The sequence below is a fragment of the Phoca vitulina genome, unplaced genomic scaffold (genome assembly GCF_004348235.1).
Source record: "Phoca vitulina isolate PV1807 unplaced genomic scaffold, GSC_HSeal_1.0 scaffold6, whole genome shotgun sequence".
Taxonomy (NCBI): domain Eukaryota; kingdom Metazoa; phylum Chordata; class Mammalia; order Carnivora; family Phocidae; genus Phoca; species Phoca vitulina.
In genome coordinates, this window is record NW_022589709.1 from 31,057,486 (window position 1) to 31,083,129 (window position 25,644).

A 25,644-nucleotide genomic window follows, 5' to 3' on the forward strand; every position below is an offset into this window, starting at 1 on the left:
TTCTTAATCGACTTAAGTAAACAATATAGTTATTTGTTTCTATAGTTTCTGTAAATACAATTCTTAACTGATCCTATTTCTAAACCCTCAGAAATGAGGATTTAATGGAAGCTGCGGGCCTGGAAGTATACTCTGAAACAAACAAACAAACAAAATGTGTTTGTTTTTTTAATTTATTTATTTGAGAGAGAGAGCAAGCACACATGCACCTGCACACACACCAGTGGGAGGGGCAGAGGGAGAGGGAGAAAGAATCCAGCAGACTCTGAACTGAGAGCAGGGGCTCCATCTCACAACCCGGAGATCATGACTTCAGCCGAAACCAAGAGTCTGACGCTTAACTGACTAAGCCACCCTGGTGCCCCCCAACAAAAATATTTTTAATATTTATAATACAGTTTCAAAATGTATCCATAAAGAGGTTTTCCAGAGGTTTGCCTATTTTCTTACTTTACTTACTAGTTTATGGTAATATGAGGTTATATTTTTATCACATACATCTTTATTGACCTTAATTCTAATTATACATCAGGCTGTACTGTTAATCTAAACCATAGCTTCCAAGAAACTTCTGCTAGTAAGAACCATTACAACAAAAAGTAGAGTAAAAGAACAGCCAAAGTTGTGCAGATCTTACTAACTAAATAAATCTTTCTTTATAATCACCATTAACATTTAGAACTTCATTGGAGATATGAATAATACTCTCTTCTAATTTATTGTTTTATCTGAATCTTTAGTAAACAGTCTAAAGCTAATGAAAGTCTAATATATTTTAATTTGAGGATAAATTTAAGTTTTTTAACAAAAATATTGGAAGGTTATTAAAAAACAATGTAACCTAGTCCTCATTTTTACACAACTCTTGTCCTTTGCATGACTGAAACTCTTGATCGTTTCGATAATGAATTTGTGGAGTATGAAAAAAATTAGATTAATAAAACTTGCAGTTCCATTTAGCAGAGTAAGAACATAAAATGATAGGTACCTAATTCTCAACTGTAGCATTAAATAGATGTTTGAACTCAGACCACTTTTGAGAACCTAGGCAACATTTAACAATGTTTATAAGCTGTTTTGGAATCAAGAAGTACCTAGTACATGAAGAATCTCTTAATGTACAGTTTCAGGAATGCATTTTAAGATTCATAATCAACCCCAAAACAGGTGAACATGTATACCTGTCTATTATTTTTCATATACCAAACATTTTATTGAACCTCTTTTTATTTTCCAGACTGTACAACCTGCTTTCCTACTTAGAATATTGCATTCCTTGAGTTGGGATTTCCTCAGAATGCCATCCCAGATGTTTCATCCTGCCTAACACTTATAATGTGCTATGCAGAACCACCATTCCCTAATTTCTTTGGCATGACTAAAGTACAGATTACCAACACTGAAGATGTTCTTTCTCTACATGCCCCATACGAAACAATTTTAACCTATCAAGAATCAAACCCATCATCTTCTAGCCTTAAACCTGGTCTTCCTCTGAACCCTCTTAACTCAAACAATGGTAATGCAACCTATCTAGTCACCATTCCACTGGGGGAGGGGTGGGTACCGAGGTCCTCTCTGCATTCTATTGAGTACTACTATCTTGTCAGAGTTTTTCATTTTCTTCCCCTCCTAAACTAGCTTTTCCTTCTGCTTTGATGCCTCTCAAGTGAACAACTGAAACAGCTTCAAAATATTAGACCTTAATTTCTTCCCAACTCTAATTTTTTCATAAGGTCACCAGGTTCCTTTTACTAGAACATATATCTCATGGAATCACTCCACTCCAAAGCAGTTGATGATTTACGACCATTTTCACAAATGGTAAAATTCATATCCTTAATACATATATTTTTAACATGGCCTTCTAGATCTGGCCCCAAATCTGACTGGTTTTCCATGACCCTAGGACATAGCCTGTGTTCTAAAGAGGCTCACAACATACCACATGCACACACTCTCATACGGGGCATCCCTTGATGCATGCTTTCACTTCAAATACAACTTTCCTTTATCATAAGGCTCTTATTTGAATGACTTACTAGTTTTAAAAGTAACTACAACTCAAATATCACCTCTTCAGTGAACTCTCCTATTTTCTACCCCAAACTCAGTTTCTCAGAGTTCTCACAGCAATTTGAAAAATGTGGAGCCTTAACATAGCATGAGGAAAATAACCAAGGGTTACCTGTACCAGGAGAGGCAAAATTGTATAAGGCAGACTGGAGACTCAAAGAAGCTGGGGTACAGAGCCAGGGGTACATAGCATAATCCATGTGGACTTGTTAACAAGAGCCTCTTTTGGCAGAAGTGGCAGGACCAGAGGCTCAAGCCCCAAAACCAAGCAACAGAGTAAGGCTACCTTCTCGTACGGATAGACTATATTTCATAGTTTCTAAAACACACTTTTCATATATTAACATCTCTGACCTTGAGATGCATCTTCCAGTTGATGGCAGGCATCTTAGAATTGCCATCAGACAGGTGGTAGTTACTACATAGTAGCCACTGCCTATATGTGCACAAAGTTGATCAAGCTCTTGGTACTGTTATCACTTCAACAGAATTATATGCGTTGTTGGTATTACAAGGAATGAGTTTAATGTTTGGAATGCCTTTAAAAAGATAATATCATGAAGCATCACTGAAGCAAAAGTTACTGTATATGTACAAAGAAAAGAAAGTAGTAGGCTATAGTTTATTATCGGTGAAGCAAATGTTTATTACTGGAACAATGGTGTGAATTCCATATTTTTCCAAGAAACAACCATGTCTTTAAAAATGAGAAGAAGTCCCAATGTCCCAGGTAGACAAAACTCTGCTAATTTCTGTTCTGAGAAACTATTGCAAACCAAGAAATGCATGTGAAGGCAGAAGCAACTGCCAAATTCTTTAGAAGCAATGAAGAATGTAAAGGTATTGAGAAGCTGATATGCACAGTTCCTGCATTACATCAAAATATCATATTATTTCATAATAAAATTGACTATTTTTTCTTTCTTAGTGTAACAGCTTAAAATTAATAATGTCTTAGATTAAATGGCACAAATCTCCACAGAACTTATATCACCTTAGAGTGAAGGGAGTAGGGGAAAGGTGCATTATGTTTAAATTTTGAATTGACAATTTTCAAGCTGGAAATACCTACTGAAATTAAGAAGTTCAAGTTTTTCACCATTTAGAATTTAAGATCTAAAAAACTCTAAGAATATCACATCCTTGCTCAACCACATTCTATGGTAGTGACATGCAGAACAAGTACACACAAATCTATTTCAAATATAGTCTCATGTAAAGACAGGCATAGGTAACCACAATACTTAATGTCTTGATTTATTTAAAATAGGGTATGCAACATATTGGGCTGTGTGTGCTACTAAGTTTAACACCTAAGTACATTTTTTTTTAAAAAAATGACATTCATTCAATCACCAAACATATACTGAGCTATGATTTGCCAGGAAAACTGCTTGATACTGGGGAAGATGGTGATGACAAAAAAGAAAAACGAAGAAAAACAATAAACATAATTCCCTGCTCTTATTATAGAGCCACAAATACAGCATGGAAATCACTTAGAGGACAAAAAACCTTGGCCTAGAAAGGAAGTCTGAATTCTAGTACCATCCTGATCAATTATTTACTGGATAAGTCCTTCTTCGTAAGAATGGGATAAAACAGTTTCTAAGAGATTAAGCATGTCTTTTTATGGAAGTCTTCAGGAACGAAAACAGAAACCATTAGAGCCCAAGCTGAAAAAGCATTTAGAGACACAGTCCAGTCACACTATTTGTCAGGTGACTTGGTAAGGAAGAAGAGCCAAGATTCGGGAGACTGAAGTAAGGAGATTCAGTTATCAATGCCAGAATTCTGCTCAAGAAGCACTTGAGACTATATAATCATATTCTGCTGCTCCTTATTTTACCACAATAGTTCTCAGTCATGACGATTTAGTCGCTGAAGTCTAAAGATTAGATCAGATGTCAAATGTTCTATTGTTCCACCATTTACAGAACTCCCACTGTACAAAAAAATAAATAAATAAAAGCTAATCTGTTTATGATGTTAAATTCCTATTCTCACTGCTCTGTAAAACTGCTACTCATGAACAATAATTCCTTAGAACTCATACCTTTATTCAGTGACCTCCAAATCCAAATATTTCTCTCTTACCAGCTGCCAAATTTAACCTTCAGAAAACATTCTGAATAGTCAGGGTGACGTATGATAAGCTGTCTATTCAACACTTATTACCTCCCTTTTGTTTGCTAATAAAAATCTTTTTGTTTGGTTTTGTTTCTGCTAGCGAGGCGGGTAAAGACTGTTGGGAAGAAGAGGATAGTTCTGAGAAATTTTGATTTCCTGATAGAGACTGATGTGAGGGTGGTTCTTGCCTCCCAGACTCTTGTTGCCTGAAACACAGATGCAATGGCTGAAATTACAGCAGCCATATAAGCAAGATAAGACAAGCATGAGGAAAGGTTGGAGAAAACTGCATAAATGTAGACCCTATGATCAAACAGCCATTGAATCAATACCAGGAGCCAACTACTACAGACTTCTTATGATATGAGAAAAACTCCTGAATTCAGAAAAAAACTTCTGTAATTCTATATTCTTTATTAAAATAGATAAAAGTAAAAACGTAGTAAAAAAATAGTCAATCTTAGAGAAGCAGAGAGTAGATTAGTGGTTGCTGAGGTTTGAGAGGAGAGTGAAATGGGGAGTTGCTATTCAATGGGCATAAAGTTTGAGTTATGCAAGATGAGTAAGTTCTAGAGATTTGTCCGACAGCATTGCACTTATGGTTAATAATATTGTATTGTGCATCTAAAAATTTAAGAAGATAGATCTGATGTTAAGTATTCTTAATACAATAAAAAAAAATCACCATGCTTTTCTGTGAGGTAAATTGAATGTGAAGTTTTTAATAAATTTTATGGAAACCTCAGTTTGAGTACTTTTCAAACCTCAAGAAAGTTCTGCCTCTTCATATTATACAACGATACACTGATTAAAAGAAAATACACTATTTTAAAGGATAACTTAAAAGCTTACTCAGAAGATCTTTATCAAAACAGCTACAAATCACATCAGGTTCGGAAACAAAACAAAACTGTACTAGTGGAGTCAAGAGTATTGCTACTCTTTATTCACTTAAATAAATTTGCAAATATTAGATTCCTAGAGTTATGGCTCTTTATTTTTTTCTCTCCCAAGTTCTTTTAAAGATACAGTATCTAAGGATTTTAAAGAATGGATACAGTACCTGTGGATTTTAAAGAATACTATATGAGAACACTGGGAAAGTTTAATGGCATAATTGTGTTTATAACTTTTCTGTCCATAAAGTTGAGATGTTTGTCCCTGTATTGTCTTTAACCCTATTCATACATATCAACCTCATGGGTAGTTATGCTTTGCCTCCCATATCCATCTATCTCACCTTAGAGAAACTGTAATCCAAACAATCACAGAATATAAATCCTGAACAAAAGCAGTAAACATTTCATTAAATGGATCAACTGCTATATAAACAGAAATTTGTGATTTAACTGTTTTATAAGTTTTCATTTAATAGAATTAATTTAAACCAGATCAGTCAAACACTTTTGCTCCAGGTCTTTTCTGTCCAATATAACAGCCACTAGCCACATCTGGCAATTTATAGTAAAATTCAATAAAATTAAAACTTCAGTTCCTCAGTCACACTGGTCACATTTCAAATGCCCAAGAGCCACATATGGCTAGTAGCTATCAAATTAGACAGGACAACTCTAGATCGTGCAGTGAGATGAGAAAATAGCATTTAGCAAATAAAATTTGAGGTTACACAACATTTGTTAAAATAATACACAAATGATTCATGTTCTTAACTAATAAGCACACTGTGATGTCTAATTATTAATGGAGCAAGGCAAATTTTCTTCTAAGGCTCAATGTCCACATAAAAGTAAAACATACCAAAAAAAGAACAACATGAGGGTTCTTTTTTATTACCTTTTATTACTTATTACTTCTATCATTCCAGTAATGACAAATACAGGTTAATACACTTTAAGCACAAAAAGTACAGATGATTCTACTAGTAACACACCAGTAGACATCCTAAAATACCAATTTTTATCTAACATAAACATTAGTAATTGACACATTCCTACATTTATTTACTTTGAATAACCTTAGTATTTATTCTGATATGTTAAGTTTCACATTGAAAGTAGTGTTTTAGAAATTGGAACTATTTTCAAATTGGAAACTGTTTGAATAAGATCTTTTTAATGAGTGTTTCTGGTTAAATATTTATATCAAATCTGCTTTCTAATTCTGACATGCTGATGTTAATAACCAGAAAATATTTTGTGGTCAAGTAACATTGAGCACAAATGTAATGAAGACATACAATATTAAATTTAATGAAGCAGAACAAAAGTAGCTAAAAAGCAAGTTTAGGGTTTTAAAAATTACATTCTTGACAAAAATTACTACAATAGCCTTGAAGTGATGCTGTAAGTGTCAGCTTTTAGAAGCTGCTACCAAGATTGTTAAAATGTCTTGTAGTGTACATCATCATAAAATACTAATAATTTTACGGTTCAGTAGAAATCAAACAGAATAGCAAAACAGTATTGTTCCCATTTGTGGTTTTGTGTCATAAAGCACTGTTTTAAACTGTTTTAGGGACTGGTTATGAGTATTTGTTTCCAATATTTTTCTTTGAGAAAATTAAGGTAATTTTTAGTCAGTATATGCTATCTAATTCCTCATCAGTTTTTCTATCCAAGAGGGCTGAAACACCCAACAAAACAGTTAAAGAGTTGACGTTTGCTTTTAGTTTTATAAAATCTTTGTGCAAAATGTTTCAGTAACCAAACATAAGACATTACCCCTAAAATACAAAATTAGGATGTCAATAGCAAATTTAAGAGAAATTTTATTAACCAAGTTGCTCAAGTTATTTTTTTTTCACATCCGTACATTTTCCCAATTTGATTGCATTAATCTCAGTGCTTAATCTCGTGGTAATGGTGGTTAACTTCTCAGTATTTATTCAAACACAAATGATAATTCTGAGCTAATCATGGTACTTCCATTTTTTTTCCCCAGGGTTTAATTTAGAAATGGCCATATGACCAATGATATGGAAAGCAAAAACAAACAAACAAAAAAACCCAGCTCTGTTTAAAGTTTCTGGGGAAATTCTCCTCATTCCTAAGGAAGGTACACAAGAGAGCAAGTCCCTATCTTCTACTGAACGTTACCATTCTAGGTATGATTATAGGAACTGCTGGCACCATCCTATTATCAACCGAAAAATGAAGCCAACACATGGTGTGCAGAACCAAGGGGATCACAAAGAAAAGGAGACAGAGCCTTGACGTACTGTTTGGAGTCGGCCCTATCTGTGACATACTATTATATGAAATAATAAATTTCCTTGAAATTTAGATTAAACCATATATTGGCAGTTTCATATGGTTCCATCTAATACAAAGAAACAGTGAAAATGATTACCCCAAATCCTAACTACCAACAACAATCATTAAAATTCTGATGTATTAAAAACCACAATAAAAACATTCCTCTCAGAAAGAGCTGACTACAAAAGGATGGTTTTATGCTGTGATAAAATTATAAGCAAGGAAATTCATTTGCCTCTCTGGAAATAACTTGCTTCCTGTTATTCTGTGGATAGAATCTGGAAAATAAAGAGGAACTAATTTTAGAAAGCACTTAAACAATGAAGGCAGCATCAGTAAGAGCTAATCCCACAAGAATTACCAGCAATTATACTATAAACTAATATGATTCTGCATTGCAGTTGGCAAGGTAGGTATATCATAATATTTACATTCCTCATTTTCAGGGTCCTCATTTGCAAAATAAAGAGTAATAGCAAGAGCTGATATAGAAGACAGAATGAAGAGAATTTACAATTATTCTCTTTATAAAGGTATAAATCAAATATATATTTTAAAAAAATGGAATTAAATTACAGCAGGAAGAGAAGCCCAAATTACTTCAACTCTCTGAGCCTCAGATTTCTTATCTTTAAAATAAGACCAAAAGGAACTACTTTACATGACTGTCTTGATGATTCCATAACATATGTAAGGAGCCTAGCACAGCGCCTGTATATTCTGCACTCAAGTAGATACTTACTAACAAGTGTCTATTATAATTGCTCCAGTGTAGTTCTGTTACCCCACTATGTCCAGGCTCTCCCCTGGGCTCAGTGATAAGACCCCTGATCTTATCCCTCTAAAGACATCTACCAATATCATCATCCATTCCCTTGGTTTTTTCTACCATTTCTATGGTAGGACTGCTGGGAAATCTTAGGTGGAAGTCCTCTTTCAGCGCCTAAAAATACCTTATAATACACTCTCCATATAAAAGTATTGATTTTCCCCCTTTATTAATGGGAGAAACAAATGGCATTAACCCTGATAATGTTACGTAAAACAGTCACAATAAGATCTATATGTATCTTTCCCACAGGATAAATTTGAAATGTTGACTAAATTGATGGCATAATGCATGTTTAATCTCTAATACTAACATTAGAAGATCAGAGAGAGTCTTGCCCAATGAATCAGCTTCAAATGAAGTAGCAGAGTTCAGACTGTATATCTTATCACAGACAATAATCTCTAAGCTACAGATGGTAAAAGAAATATAAACACACCTCTATGAAACTGTTGTCAGTAGCAGAAAATGACTGTTTTCTACAATGAGACTGTCACAGAAAAGAAATGTATATACCTTCCCCTAAGAAAGAGTCAGAAAAAAGGGTCTGCAAATGCAGACTATGAAAAAAATCAAAGCAGAAGTCTAGAATCAGTGGAGGTGTTATTTAAATGATGTTTAATACTGGGTGAAGAAGAATAAAAAGGAGAACACAGAAAAACTGTTTGCTTCTCAGTGTACTGAAATATCCATATTATTGTTCATTTTAAAAGAGACAAAAGTAGGTCTGCCCTAGAGAAGAACATTACCCCTGATTTTGGCAAGGTCAAAAACCAGTAAAGGGGAATCTCAACTCTTGCCAAAATATCTTTGTTTTGTATTTCTGGCCTGTGTATATATACTAGATTGTTAACTGAAATGGGGATGGGCATTTTGCCCAATTTTGTTCACCACCATATCCCCATAGCTTAGTAGAGTATTTGGGGACAAATGACAGGCAGTTTATCACTGTTTTTAATGAAAAAAATGAATCCATGCAATTTGCTATGTCCACTGGGATATCTCATAGTCACCTCTCAATTTCATGGTTGAAACTAATTTCACACCTTTTGACCTATAATCCCAGTTCTAGAAATTTACCCTGAAAATGCACCTGCAACAATACAAAAATACATATGCACAAGGTTATTCATTGAAATATAATTTGAAAACTACCTACATGTCAAAGCGTAGGCAATGGACTGAATAAACGAAGGTACCTACACACCATGGGATACTATGCAGCTGTTAAAAATGAAAAATATCTCTGAACTTATACAGCATGACTTACAGGAGATATTACAAAGTGCAACAAAAAATATAAAAGAACATATATTGTATGCTACCTCTTGTGTAAGAAAGAAAAGTATTAAGAAATACATATTTCTGCCAACTTTTATCCAAAGAACCACAGGGAAGATAAACCAGATAAATAATGAAAGTGATTACCTACAAAGGGTGAGGTGGTGAGAATGGAGAGGAAAGAATACAAGAGGGAATGATACTTCTTTGAGTGTATGTGTGTGTATAATATTAAAAAAAAATGTGTATACTTTTTAATTTTGGAAGCATGTTAGTATTTTTCATATGAAAAATGATAATGACAATGGGAAGGGGAGGAAAAAATCTAAAACAGAAAGCAAGTTCAAATGACTTCAATTACATTTCAAATAATTATGATAAACACACTGAAGAGGGAGGAGGAATCAAGGCCAAATCACTTACATATCTAATAATATAATCTCAGTCTTGGGCAAGATGGTATTGTGAAGAGAAAACTAACAAATCCTAAACCTTCTTAGAAGGCTTGTTTATTTTAGTGCCATAGGCAAAGCGATTCTGAAACTGTATTAGTTTTATTACAGAATTGAGTAAATAAGTAAATGCTGATGTTGGGATCCAGAAGATTGTTGGAAGTCATTCTCATGACAGAACAAAGAGAATGCAACTATGGAAAAGGAAGAAGGCAAGAAAGAACACAGTGGCAATAGACCAGCAAGGTAGAATGGGAGGTATGAAGAAATACTATGTAAAGTATGCACACATATGTGAATATGCATGTACATGGGCATGCGTGTGTGTGTGCACGTACACATACATTTCATAGACCTGTCTGCTGAAGGGGCCAAGAAGTAAGGACACACCTTAGTAATAAAGAGCTCACTTAGTGCCCACTCAAAGAAACCAAGGCTCTTTGGAGAAATGGCTAATTCCATCACTAGGGCAGGGTAGGTAAAAATGAGCCTTGAACATCTTGCTAGGCCAGAATGTGAGGAATTGCTTTTAAAAAAAAAAAAAAAAAAATGGAAGCAAGTAACAAGGGCACAGAAGCCAGCTTGAAGAGGCTCTCTCTGGCAAGGACAGCAATGAAAAAGGAGAAAAATCATGACTCCATACTGTCAATAGTTAGATAAATGAATACAGAAGGAATGAGGGGGAGCTCTTGCTTACACTACAATATCAATGCTGATTGGTAAATATGAAGGAAATGTTGAAGCTGGAAAATCATTATTTTGAAACTATCACAGTGAAGATTAGATCAGGCAAGAATCAAGACTAATGACTGCTAAACTCAGGGGAAAATTTTGATAAAAGCAGAATATTTTTATGATTTTAAAATGCCTTACTAGTTGCAATGGGGAAAAAAATAGTAACATACTAAAGAAACTGGGCAAAACTTTAAGCAGGTGCATCAAAATTACTACTGCTAAGAAAGAAGGGCACTGTGTGTCTCCAGATAGGATACCCTGAGAAAGACATATCATGATCTGTACAGTATTTCAGGGAAGAATGCATAACCTGAATCTAATTATAAGGAAACATGAGAACATTAGGTAAATATAAAATGAGGAATATGCATTCTTCTGTATCTATATTATAAGATAGGAAAAAAGCACACAAGAGAACAAATGAAGTAAAATGTCAGTAAATCTAGATTTAAGAATAATAGGATATTCTCTGTACTATTTTTATTCTTATAACTTTTCTGAAGCTCTGAAATTATTCCCAAACAAAAGGCAAATTTTTTCTAAAGTAATGCATAAATATGTGATCTTTGAGAAAAAAAAAATCAACATAGTAGGATATAGAAGGACAAGTGAAAATGAAAACTAACTGTCAACCTCCCAATCTCACCTTTCACAACTAGAAGTTAAGCTTCACAAAGTCAGGATGTTTTTCTTTTTCTTTTCTGTTTTGTGGCTGTAGTGTATCCCAAGTGGCCAGATCAATGCCAGACATTCAACAGTTGCTATATAAATAGCTGCTCCATCATTCATTTCTTGGATGAGTGAATGAATGAATGAATAATAGGTAAGCACTGTTTATTTGCTGTTCTTACTTTAACTAAACATGTCCATATTAAAGTTCTAAGTCTTTTTTTTTTTTTTTTTAAGTATATGGGGTCATACTACTAAAAATCTGAAGATGATGCCATTATCATTGATATCATTGATAATTATCATTACCCTGAAACATGCTTCTCCATTATTATAACCATTTCTCCCTCCTTTACCCTCCAAACAAAATTCCTAAATTTTGTTCATAATACCGTTCAAAGTCTCTTTAATAATTTACTCCTTTCTATTTCTCTTGCTATCACTCTGGTGTTGGCCACCCCATGTACTTGCACCATCTAACTGGTCTTCCTGGTTGCCTTACTCCTTATCTTGCTTTTCTCCAATCTATGTAATTTTCAAAACACAACTTTGATTACGTTTCCTCGTCTTAAAATTTTCCGAGTGGCTTTTCATAATCTGTTGAGTGACTTCTCACTGACTGCCATGGATCATGATCTGCCTTTTGATTCTTTGTCCTGCCTTACCCATCACTCTTATTTTTGCATTCAAAGCTCAAAAATTATTCATTCTCTCATTCATTTATTCTCACAGATATTAATATAGCATCTATTTAACTTCTTTTAGTTCCTTGAATACTCTACCCTCTCTTTTGCTTCTGGTACTTTGTGCCTGCTGTTCTCTCTCCAACCCCCACCCCTATATCCACTTTTAATTTTGTTAATTTCTACTCATTTTTTCAGGTCTCAATTAACATAGCATGTCCAAGAGGTGTTTCTGGACCATTAGTTTTTGGTTATTTGTTCTATGTCCCCACTACAAGTTCTCATATCACCCTATGCTTATTCTGTTTATTAAGTAACTCTGATTAATGTCTAGCTCCCTAATAGAACACATAATTCATGAAGAGTGGGGCATAAGAGAGGGATAAGTATTGGAGAAAGGTCTGTGATGAGGCGGGCTGCAAAATAAAAGATAACTACAGGTAATTTTATCTCATGGAAATCATTCCCTTCTTTATGTGCCTCCTACATTCCCTGGTCTGTCCCTCTCATCCTTCATCTCTTCTAGGCCAACTTTCCCACTAATACAAGAAGTATTATTCCACAACACAAATCTGATTATCTCATTAGATACACTCCACACAAACAACACCAATGGTTCTCCAATAACAGCAGGGTAATACCAAACTCTTTAGCAGATTGTAAAACTCTATGTATTTCCCTCAAAAACAAACCAACCAACCAACAAACAAAAAACCTTGCAGATCCCTATGTTCTGCTAGAGCTGATCCTCCCAACCTTGCATGTATAAAAAGCCAAGATTTCTGTACTCATGGTATTTGTTGCAACTGATTGTGGACTCTAGTTTTCCTTTAGCCAAATAGTCTCCCCTCTATTTCAACATGTCTTTCCCTACTAAGTGGAATCTTTATTACCTCCTTTCCTTATCCCATTTGCTTTGAAACTAAGTCTATAACCATGTAATTTTGCTTATACAAATCTCTTAGGAAGGGTCTTAACACTCAGCAAGAACAGATCTGAAAATAGGTATCATAGCTATACTAGCAGACCATCAGTCCCACAATTTTGAGTGAAAGCATGATTTACAAATAGAGGAACACAGACTAAAATCAAAATATCTTCAGAATGCAAAAAGAAAATCAATTTTACTAATATTTCTCTCTTTCACACACACATAAAAACTTACTACGTATTACTTGTCAGTATGTAGCAGTTAAAAGGACAAAGCTCTGCAAGGATCTATAATACAGATTTCTTTTTGGAATGGTATTCTATTATTTATACCTATTTTAGCAAAGCAATATGCATGTGAGCTATTGGTTGGGTAGCACAAAGAACTTCATTAAATAGAACTGAATAAAATCTGTTAGGATAAAAACTGCTAAATGAAATACTGTATTTTTTCTATTTTATTTACTTATCAAGGACTTGCCTCCCTAATTCATGGAATGAAACTGCCCAACACTTAACTTACCTTCGAGGATGATTGGCATCAAACAAAGTGTTATCATCATCCTCATCATCTTGTTCTAAAGGTGTCAACTCCATGTTTTCTATGTTAGTGTCCAAAACTCCGTATCTCCTAGTCTTTCGGTTTCTTCTTCTCATCCTATTAAATAGAACATATTAATAAATAAAAATTATTTGAATATGGCATAGATGATCCTTACTTTATATTTACTTAAACTAAAAATAAATTATCCCTCTGTTGCTGACATCAGAGGCACTCAATATCAGAATGACGACATTTCAGAAATGTAAACGATTTACTATGTAGGATTATTTATGAAACAAAATCTATCCTACTTGTTGTGTACCATTTCTTCCATCTGACCTACTCCCTTCTCTATCAGCTTATGGTATGGACAAATAAATCTTTAAGGAACCATACGTTCACTGAAGCCTTCTATTCCAGCCTTTTCCCTACCTTACCCATGCCTTCTTACCACTGTGCAGGATTAGGTACTTTCTGTCCCACTAAGAAACTATTATGTTTATACATGTTCAAATTCTGCACTAAGTAGCTCACAAACTTGGCTACATGTCAGAATCACCCTCGGTATATTAGTCCTTATCTCCACATAATTAAATCAGAGTTTCCAAGGAGAAGGAACTAAGCAGAATCACAATCATCTAGGAATTTATTAGAAATGCAAATCCTCATGCCCACTCAGACCTAGTAAATGACAAACGCTGAACTTGGGGCCCAGAAACCCATGTTTTAACAAACACTTCTTGTCAGTATGATGCATTGCTAAAGTTTCAGAACCACTGCTCTAGAGAAATGAAAATATTTTAGGGTGCTAAACATTAATCATTATTTGAATACATAACAAAGTCTCTCTGACTTAGAATTATACTCTATGCTTTTCTCTCAAATAACATTTTTTCTTCAAATTATTTACCTCAATTTGCATTTATATTTCCTTATGTATATGGTTATTTGAGTGTTTATTTGCCTCTCTCCCCCTAAGTTCCATGAGGGCAGCTATGCATGTCTTGTTCACCACTGTATTACTACTTCGTAGCAGTGTCTGATTAAGATGCTCTTAAAATATTTATTCAGGCTCTGAGTGAAATCATATTCTAGCTCAGTACTCCAAATCTGACCCTACAATTAATGCCTAAGTTACCTCCAATGAAATAACCTCAAATCCACACACAAGAAAATGTATTTTACACAAATGTCTATGGGAGATTAAGAACAAAATAGAAGATATTTCAGTAAGTAACAACATAAAAGTTTACTTAAATGTTTCTGTGTCACTTTATTCGATGTAACAAGTGTGATAATAAATACCACGACTACAGGGCCAACTGTAAAGAGCTAAAGTTTCTACATATGTGACTGTGGGGATCCCCCTGGGAGATAAACTGTCCTACACATATATACATATAATACACAGATACATATAAACACATGCTCAAGAGATATTTGAGTTTTAGTAAGCATCAGGCATTGTGCTAGCTTCTGAGTGTAAAGTACCTGGTCTCAGTGGTGAAAATTTAGAAAATTATACTAAGCATAGATAAAAACCAAGTAAGCTTCCACTAGTCACCGCCTATAGATCTATCTATATACCTACCCAAAGGCGCTGAACAGGAAACAAGAGGTTAAAGTATAGTATTTAAAACTACAAATGTAACCAATGTAAGAGTTAATACTAATGTTAAGACTTAAAAAAAAAAAAAAAAAAATGGCACTAAGAAGTATAAGCTAGTCTTTATGTAGTGAGAACTTAAATGTTTAGGTTGTTACATTAACAAGTATATATATGTGTGCATGTTTGTGCACATTCACACATACACCCTATGCAGATCAGAAATCTAAACTTTTTCTGCAAAGGATCAAATAGTAAATATTACAGACTCTAAAGATCACATATGGTCTCTTGCCACATATTCACCTTAATTTTTTGTTTTTAGTTTGATTTTTTACAACCCTTCAAAAATGTAAAAAAAAAAAAAAAAATCTTGGTTCATAGGTCTTAAAAAAATAGGTCAGTGAACAAGATCTGGCTGATGGGCCATAGTGTACCAACCTGTGATTTAGACTTCTGAAAGTAATTCACAGAAAAACTAAGAACATAAAAATACTGACCCTGGAAGTAGGAATAAAAAAGTCCAGGGGGATTATAGTTCACCATTAGTCCTTTTGAACCACATAACTGAATAACATCTTCAAGCATTCCTTTGGTTTAAAAAAGTGAATACACAAGAGTGAGTGAAGCCACTTGGCAGTCTAAGTTAAGGATATTCAGAGTTAGAATTTCTCCTCTTCCCTTTTGCCAGGCTTTCACTCAAGTTTTGACACCATATATGGCTTTCCAAACATTCTTGCATTTTCAGTGAACAAAGAAGAAATTAATGTCATGTGAATCATTTTTGGAAAAAACAAGATCCTTCCGGGTCATATACTATATATCAAGTAGTCAATATGCCAATAACCTAGTCATTGCCAGTCACAAGGTACCCTGGCAAGTCTTAAAAAAGAGAAGGATACAAACATAGACCTTAAGGACTTTTGCAATTTTATCTCAGCTGACATTCTTCTCCACTCCCAAGGTCTTCATCCTCTCTTGAATGAATTCCCAAACTTTCAGTGAGTGGCTAATCTGGCTAGCAATGCTATTTTCTCTATCTTTGTATAGTGTAAATGTTTGCATCAGTGTGAGCACTTTGTTATTTATTCTAGCTTGTACTCTCCTTTAATCATTTATATAAATGCTATCTTCCAAACGTGAATCCAAGCTCTTTAAAAACAAGAACCTACTTCATATATATAGAAGGTACATGGTTGGGCACCAAATAAGTGGGGGAATGCAGTTCAATTTAAATGAAGTTAGCATTTTAGTAAATGTTACTAATTCATAACTGTGTGTTGTTAAATAGAATTTAAAGTTGAAATGCAATTTCTAAAAAAAAAATAAAAAAGTATTCTCTAAGTCCAAAGATCTAGGCACTGATGGCTACATGATTGTGACAGCAACATGGGTATAAAAATATCAAATATATCCATATGCAGTGATTTTTCTCAGGAAAGGTCAAAAACATCAGTAAATCTTCAAAATTACTGAGCTGATTCAATGAACCATCTACTTAAAGTAATAAATATTAAACATAAAATACAATATGCATAATAAAAGTCTACTGAAATTTTAAGTAAAAAGGCTACTTTTATTTTTTAATATGCAATGTGCCTTATTTTTTAATAAGCAAAAGTGTAAGGGGGCTTTAAAACTCACACAATTTTAACAGTTATAGTTCTCTTCTCACAAATGAATGTTTTAATTAAGTTCATGATACACAATCTTGTCTATGTGTGGTGACAATTACGCATATAATTATAGATACACTTTTCTATTAGACATAGTAAATGCATATTGCAGTATGAAAACAAATTTTGTTGGCTCTTAACAAAAAAAATAGCGACTTTATAAATGTGTAGAGGAAAATATGGAAGATTAAAAGGACAAAAGAAAATAGCTATATGATTGATTATATTGAATGATATTGACTCATCACATGGCATGCACAGGTAAATGATCTTGATCAGATCCATTCTAGATAATCAAGTTATCATTCAAATAGCTGTCTAGGGGCGCCTGGGTGGCTCAGTCGTTAAGCGTCTGCCTTCGGCTCAGGTCATGATCCCAGGGTCCTGGGATCGAGCTCCGCATCGGGCTCCCTGCTCTGCGGGAAGCCTGCTTCTTCCTCTACCAGTCCCCTTGCTTGTGTTTCCTCTCTGGCTATGTCTCTCTCTGTCAAATAAATAAATAAAATCTTAAAAAAAAAAAAAAAAAATTCAAATAGCTGTCTAATATAGTTGCAGATTCCTCAATGTTCCATTATACGCATGTTGGTAAGAATTATTTCTGTTTAAAAAGCATGTAAAAGCTACAGTACAAAAATAAAACTGAACTGCTAAAGTAAGCTTGATAAAATTTTATGTAAAAATGTATGAGGCCACATAAAATAAACACAACAGAATAAGACTCCATTTTGGGGCGCCTGGGTGGCTCAGTCATTAGGCGTCTGCCTTCGGCTCGGGTCGTGATCCCGGGGTCCTGGGATCGAGCCCTGCATGGGGCTCCCTGTTCCGCGGGAAGCCTGCTTCTCCCTCTCCCACTCCCCCTGCTTGTGTTCCCTCTCTCGCCGTGTCTCTCTCTGTCAAATAAATAAATCTTTAAAAAAAAAAAAAAGAATAAAACTCCATTTCATTCTACTACTCTATGAAAGAGAGAAAACCGATCAATGTAACTTGCTGTACCCATCTGGCTTTACTCTTTTTGTTTTCTTTTAAATGAAAGCCTGTAGGGTATTATTAAGTATGGAAAGATGTAAGTAATATTTCTTAATTTCCTTAATTCCTGAATTTCTTCTATAGCACATTCAAAACTAAACTGAGGGATATATTATTTACTGGGTATTTTATATACATACACTCTCCTATCTGAAGACATAATGATAAAGCAGAGTAATTCTTAATAACAAAATGTACAACTATTGATAAAACATTTTTTAGTCTTGGCTATTTTTGGCAAAAAAGTAAAATAGTGACCAAGAATGACTTTGAAACTAATTACTTTACTTACAACATAATACAAATAAAAATTAGTGAGCCACAATTTTAGTTGTCTATGATTTATCAAGAAATCCAACTCAATGAATACATATATATAAAAATACCTTTATCTGACATCTCTCTCATCTTCATCCCCCATTGCCAAAACCCAATCCATCAGTTGTCATTTCAAGTTCTTCAAGAAGCAGACACCGGTAAGAGATAAGATTATGTCATGGGTTGAACTATGTCTCCCCCAAATTCATATGTTGAAATCCTAACTCCTAGCTCCATTTGAAGATAGAGTCTTAACACAGTCAATCAAGTTAATATAAAGTCATCAGAATGGGTTCTAATCCAGTATGATGTCGGAAAAAAAAAAAAGAAAAAGAAAATAAAATTTTCAGACAGACACACATATAGAAAGAATACCAAGTGGAGAAGAAGATCATCATCTTCAAGCCAAGGAGAGAAATCTGGAACAGAACTTTCCGTGTAGTAGTCTGCTCAGGCTGCCATAACAAAATGTCATAAAATTGATTGCTTAAACAACAGAAATTTATTTGTCACTATTTTGGAAGCTATAAAGTCCAAGATCAAAGTACCAGGTTTCATTCTGAGGCTTCTCTTGGCTTGTAGGCAGCTGCCATTTCACTGTGTGCTCATATGACCTCTTCTTTGTGTGTGCAGGGAGAGAGTTCTGGTATCTCTTCCTTTTCTTATAAGAGGAATCAGCCCTATTGGATGAGGGCACTGCCCTTATGACCTCATTTGACTTTTACCATTTCTTACAAGTCCTATCTTCAAATACATTCACATATGAATGGGGGGGGGGCATAAACATTCAATCCAGAACATTCCCTCATAGCCTTCAGAAGGAACCAAGTCTGCTAATATCTTGATTTCAGTTGTCTAGCCTCTAAAACTGTGAAGTGAAAAATTTTTGTTGTTTAAGTCACCCAGTTTGTAGTACTTTGTTACGGCAGGAAACCCTGGCAAACTAATAGATCATAGGGGATTTATTAGGGGGAAGGTCTCCAAAGGATTGAGGGAGGGAAAAGGAGAAGAGGAGATCCTACAAAGGTTAATGCAGGCTTAAGACCTGTGAAAGAGAGTGGAAAGAAAGGATGGTTGGGTAGGAAGAGCAGTAGACTACAAGGCAGTCCTAAGAAAGTTTTGACTAGGCCAATGGGATGTCTTCACGCAAAGAACGGTTGCCCATTAGAGGAGGGGGTCCTCTGTTAATCAGGATGGCCAGGTTTGGCCACACTCAGTCACTGGCTGGAAAAGGCTTAAGAATTATGGCCCTGGCATGGATGCAATGATGGATCCAAATCTGTGACAGCTGGAGGCTGTCAACTATGTTTCCTACAGCAGGGTCTCTTAAAGGGAAGTCTAATCAATGTACCTCCATGGCCGTCACAATCACAAAGTCCTATGGATTTTACTTCCTGAGAATCACTGAAATTCATTTAAAGTGTTCACCACTGCTATCATCAATCGCCTTGACTACTGATATAGCTTAATACCCGTGTTCCTCTATCTGCTCTGGTCACCCATTAACCTCCCCACCATCCTCTAAAATCTCCAGTGGTTTCCTATTGCTCAGCAGTAACAATTGTATACTATGGCTTATAAAATTCAACATAGGATGGCATACTTACCTTGTTAGCCTCACCTTGCTGTTTACTCTACATTCTGCTTTACCTTCTGCACTCCAGCCACAAAACCTTCTAACTCGTATTCCCTTAGAATGGCCATGTGTTCTCTGTCACTGGCCTCATACTTTCCCCCCACACACCACACTATTGCTGTGTTAATGCCTATGCTTCTTTCAGCTCCAGTTTCCTTAGAGAAGCTTTCCCTAATCTACCAGGCTAGGTTACAAATAAACACCTAGTATTGGCTTCCATAGCACCCCTGTACATCTCCTTTAAAGTACTTATTAATGATATACTTGTATACTTTTTGTGTAAACTGTCTTCCCTACTAGACTTAGTTTCATGGGAGCAGGTGTTTTTGCTCACCACTATACCCCCAGTACACAGGGAATGGCATAAAGCAGATGCCTACTATCTGTAAAATATATGGGTTGACAATATATATTGCATTTTCTACGTATAACAAAACCTACAATTTTTATGTTAATCATCACTCCTGGGATAAGAGAAGCCTGAAAAGAACATCATCTCCAAAAATATACCACAGCAAAACCTACAGGAGCTAGCCAATCTTTACTTTTTTAAATTTTTTAAAATTTAAATTCAATTAGCCAACACATAGTACATCACTAGTTTCAGATGCAGTGTTCAACAATTCATCACAATTTTTAAATCATAATATGGGTAACATCCTTCTGGCTCAGGACAGAAAAAAAAAAAAAAAAAGGACTAGAATAATTAAACATATTAAACATGCACTCACTCCAGGACTTCTTAGATACTCATTTAGTATGTTTTAGGTCAAGCCCAGGTGATTCTCATACACTACCCAAATCCCCAAATTAGAACCACCAATACTCAGCTTGCATCCTGTACTGAGTAGTTTCATTTTTATCTTTTGGGTATACAATTATCACGTTTTAACATGTAGTTATACTTCATCTACACTCTAAATAATTGAAGTTTATCCATTCAAAAGCCAAAGTGACTTTATTTATTTATTTATTTTTTGGTCTTCTTTTAAATTCTCAGCATTCGTGGAACTATATCCAATGCTAAAGATATCCCTGTCTTACTATACAGAATAAATGAGTTAATTCTACTCTTTTTGATGTCTCAAGATTATTATGGTTATTCCACTTTGATGTAAAACAGTACAGGAGCTGTTGACCCCATGTTGAAGTTCTGTGACTACTGTGCTTTTTTAAAATTCCTTTGGCTTGTTTTTAATTATTCTTGGGTCTTCTCTATTGGCCTATCAGCTACCAAGCTCTGTCATTATATGACGTTGACCAAGTGCAGCACTAAACAGAAGACTCCCACAACAAGGTACCCTGCCACTCTTCATCTCCAGTAAAATGTTCACTGCTAACACCCAAAAGTTAAAAAAAAAAAAAAAAAAAAAGAAATGCATGTTCATCTATGTTTAGGATACTGCAATGTTGTTTACTCTGATAGATCCTTTTTTCTTATCCAGTTCCCTACAATTCAGTACCTACCATCAGTTCCTGTGATAGTTATGTACCAAATTGTACTTGTCTCCTATTTGATGGTATACTGGTAGACAGCCATAGGTGAAGTAAATCCTAAATAAGTATTATATAGCTTAGCTAGGAAGTGTCCTGTAGGAAAGTGCAAAGCACACAGCTCCCTTGTTCACCTCTCACCTTGGTCTTTTCATGGATTTCCTAGTGTTCTTTTTCAGGCACTAAAGCTTGGGATATGAGGCTTGATAATTCTTCTGACCTACACTTCTAAGAATTCAGCATGGAATTATCTCCCAACCAACTTTATTTTTTTTTATTTTTTATTTTTTAGATTTTATTTATTTATTAGAGAGAGAGAGAGGGAGAGAGCACAAGCAGGGGGAGAGGTAAGCAGAGGGAGAGGGAAGAGCAGGCTCCCAGCTGAGCAGGGAACCCAATGCGGGGCTCGATCCCAGGACGTTGGGATCATGACCTGACCTGAAGTCAGAAGCTTAACCGACTGAGCTACCCAGAGGAGCCCCTCCCAACCAACTTTAAAGTCCTATTTAAAAATCAGCATTTCCAAAGTTCATTCTACCTCACCTCTTACTCTATGATCAACCATCCCCCTCCCCAGCAGATTTCTCTTACAATCTCCCCAGCTCCTACCCTATCTCTAAACTTGTCAGACCTACCCTCTCACCGATAACAGCTATTTTCAGAAGTCAAATGCTATATACACAGAATATGGTGTGAAGAGGTGTCAAAAAAATACAGTAAAAACTCCAAAATATATTACAAATGCAACTCTAGACATACGAAATTACTAATAATGTTAATAGTTACCTAGTGTGCACATATGTCAGGCACTGAGCCAAGCAGCTTACAAGCATTACCTGATATAATCCTCACAACAATCCTGTAAGTACCTTCATTTTATATATAGAAAGACAGGGCTTAGAAAAAATTAAACTTAAGATAGTACATGGTAGAGCTAGGATTCAACACAGGCACTAGACTCCTAAGTCTGGGATCTTAAACATTAAGCAAGACTGTCTTCCTAATGAATCAAAGTAATTTTAACCGAGGTCACAAAATCAGCTACCAAAACAGTCTTCTGATCCCCAATACAATGATCTTACATTACACCAAAATGAATATATTATTTTAGTCAACTGCATTTTCTAGTTCATCCTTTCATAATAAAAAGTAATAACCTGGTAGCTACTTGCATTAACAAGTACATTTATATTCTGGTTAAGCCATCTCTTAGTTTTGATCACAGCAGCAGAATTTGCTTTTTGCTTATCCAAAAGGAAATCTTATTCTGCTTTAACAGTATCATGATTTTGTTTAGAGAGCAACTGGGGCCAGCCCTAAGAGATACATAATGATTGTAATAATTGGTGTAAACCAATCATGAAAATATAATTTTCCTTTTGCCAGTCATTGTCTAGGGCTGAGCAGATAAAGCAGTTCAGACAAATAAGAGAATGGGATGACTCTAGCAGTGTGGTTTCTGGGAAAGAGTTTTCTCGCTGATTAAAAAAAAAAAAAAACATAGGAAGAGAAGGCCTCTTTTCAGGCTCCCTCTCTTTCCTCTTTGAGACACTACTGTGTGGGAACAGAATTGTTAAAGCTGAGGTTAAAGCCATCTTATGGAGGGACAAGGATGGAAAAAAAACAGAATTCTTGATAATCTTACAAAATCACTGAATCAACTCTGAGTCTGCCCATATTCATAAGTAAATAACAACAACAAAATATGCCCTTACGTTAAAGTCACTTTTAATAGGATATTGTATTACATGTAGGTAAAAACTTCTTAACTGATCAGGGCACTTAGCATCTTAACTTCTCTGAGTTAGGTTGCCAATCTTCCATCACTCAAATGTGTATTTGCTTCTAACTTTCTTCTTCTTAAGAATTTTTTAGGCAGGTTCTATTAACAATCCCTCCATTCTGAACAATCACCTCTTTTTTTTTCTTTGCAGTTTTCAATAAAAAATACAGTGCCACAAAAAAGTCAACTAAAACTTTTCAGTTTCATTCAACACTTGTTTTTTTCAGTAACCCAGTAGTCTCATCTCCATCTAGATCATAACCTTTTCATTTTTTTCTCTCCTCAGATATTCAGCTGTCCAAATTCATGAACACAACTGTTTTTAAACTGGACTCCTCAGAGTCCTAGGTTTTTCAGTGGAAGTGTAGCTGGTTTCTACCATTAAAAAAGATGGAACTCTAACATTAAAATAATGCACAAGGCCTGCTATCACGGGACCTGTCAGGTGGCCCTACCCTCTCTAAGAAAAATTACTTTGCCTACAAGCTCTTTTGAGTGGGTAGCAGCAGTTAATGGTGTATTCTACTGTGCAAAATCCCCTACTCTCAACCACAACTAATATGACCCTTTGATGGGCACTTTTTCTAAGGGTTGTCAATCTCTAGACTGGATTGTGACTGATGATGTGGCCTAGTCGATAAAGATAACCCAATCAGAATATCTACCACAGGAAATCAATGTAGAAGAAAACACATGCACATAGGTGCAAACAAGAACATGAGACAATTTGAAGCTGTGATGGAGATTAATAAACTCATGGAGAGACTGCAAGGCATACATAGTAAGGGGAATAATGGGTCACAGTAGCCCTAAATTACTAAATTACTTAATTTTTATTAAGTAAAAACTAGAAGCCAGAAGCTATTAAGTAGAAAAAGATAGACACAGTGAATGAGTAAGCCAGTCAAAAGCAAGATGAAAAAAGAGAAGGCAATTAAAGTTAAATTTTGTTAACTTTATATAGCTGCATTACTTTTTCAAGAGTTAGGATAGTTTCCCAATGGGTATCAATCTACATTCATTATAATGTGTACAATTTGTAAGAAATAGTACAGACTAAGGTAACTGCAAAAGCATTATTTAATTGCTTATTATTTTCAGTATCATTAAGAATTTGTTTTCTTATTCTGTAAAATGCAAATTCATCCAAATGAAAAAGTGAAAATATGATCAATTAATCACTTTAAGAACTCACTGAACAATATAGAAGGAATGCCAAATTTGAATCAAATTCAAACTGGATTCTTCAGCAGTTTGGATACTTTCCAGCTATATGACCTTTGATGTGCTGTTACCACTTCACAAGGCAGACGTTACTAGTGCTCACCTAATCTGGAACATACACATACTCTCTCTCTCTTACTTCCCAGCTCTTCATACAATTAGGCTCCTTTCTAGGCTGAAGCAGTCAAAAGCCTCTGTACATTCTTTAGTCGCTCTTACCAAGCTCTGACAACTGTAGATGGCTTAGGCTGAAATGGCAAAATCCTAAAATCAAAATCAGCCAAACTGCTGAGTTGCCACACCGGGTGCAACCATCCTGGAGGACAACCCACGCCTGCAGCTGAATTTTCATAAAGAAGAAATAAACTTTTACTGCATTAAGCCTCTGAGACTGAGATTGTTTATTACCTCAGCATAACCTATATTGCCCTGATTAAAATATTCAGAATCTCATATCCATTCCAGTAACTATAAAATCATCTACCTCAGAGGTGAGAATAAGGTAACATAATGTTTTTAAAAAAACTTTATAAAAGTTCTGTATAAATCTATATAAATTGAAGGTGTGTGTCTAATATGCCTAATGAAAAGAAAAAGTGTATAAATGATAACAAAGTTATAAATATTCAAAATGTAGTATGTTGCTAACATGAATTGACATTTACAGACTTGGGTTATAAAAGAAAGTTAAAACTAAAACTATCACATTAACTGGAGGAATAGAAGCCTATGTGGATAGTACACATGTACACATCTGTATGTAAATTAACTAGTACAGAAAGTTTATTTTTTATCTTTTCAATCTTTTGTCACATTACTGAGAAAATCAGTGAATAAATAAAATTACAATATAAACTGGAGACAAACCACAGTAGATTTTACTATTTTTACTTTAGAAAAATGTAACAGTTTGGCTACACAGAAGGAATAACATTATGTGCCAACCAAAATTACCTAAGAAGACTGTATCTTCATGTTATTCTGAGAATTGCCAAGTCTCTGCCTATTTCTTATTATAGGGAAAAAAATAGTATTAAAGAAAATAACAGTAAAGATCTCTGAAAAATAACTAGGAAAAACCTAAATGATTTCTTAAGAAAATAACTTTAAGATTCCAAATTTATGATTGAAGTATTTTTCGTGCTGTTTTATATCATACTGAGCAATGCAACTTATCAATATGTACCTTCCAACCCAATTTTAAATTTTTTTTATTTTATTTATTTATTTATTTATTTATTTATTTATTTTTAAAGATTTTATTTATTTATTTATTAGAGAGCGAGCGAGAGAGAAACAGCATGAGAGAGGAGAGGGTCAGAGGGAGAAGCAGGCTC

At 34.8% G+C, this 25,644-nt stretch overlaps 1 protein-coding gene across 9 annotated transcripts in view; it reads right to left on the reverse strand.

Annotated features, from left to right (window-relative positions):
• The window catches only part of FAM174A (family with sequence similarity 174 member A), a 191,957-nt gene that overhangs the window by 155,382 nt on the left and 10,931 nt on the right, over window positions 1-25,644 (reverse strand). For 7 of the 9 annotated variants that reach the window (XR_004299365.1, XR_004299364.1, XR_004299363.1 and 4 more), the window contains exon 2: window positions 13,524-13,658. Coding sequence is in view for 3 of the 9 variants with exons in the window: in XM_032403934.1 (XP_032259825.1) it covers window positions 13,524-13,658 (135 nt within the window). In the remaining 6 variants the exon portion in view is untranslated. Of the gene's footprint in view, window positions 1-371; window positions 7,700-13,519; window positions 13,659-25,644 lie in introns of those variants that run through there. The other 2 variants (XM_032403933.1, XM_032403935.1) reach the window with 2 other exon arrangements.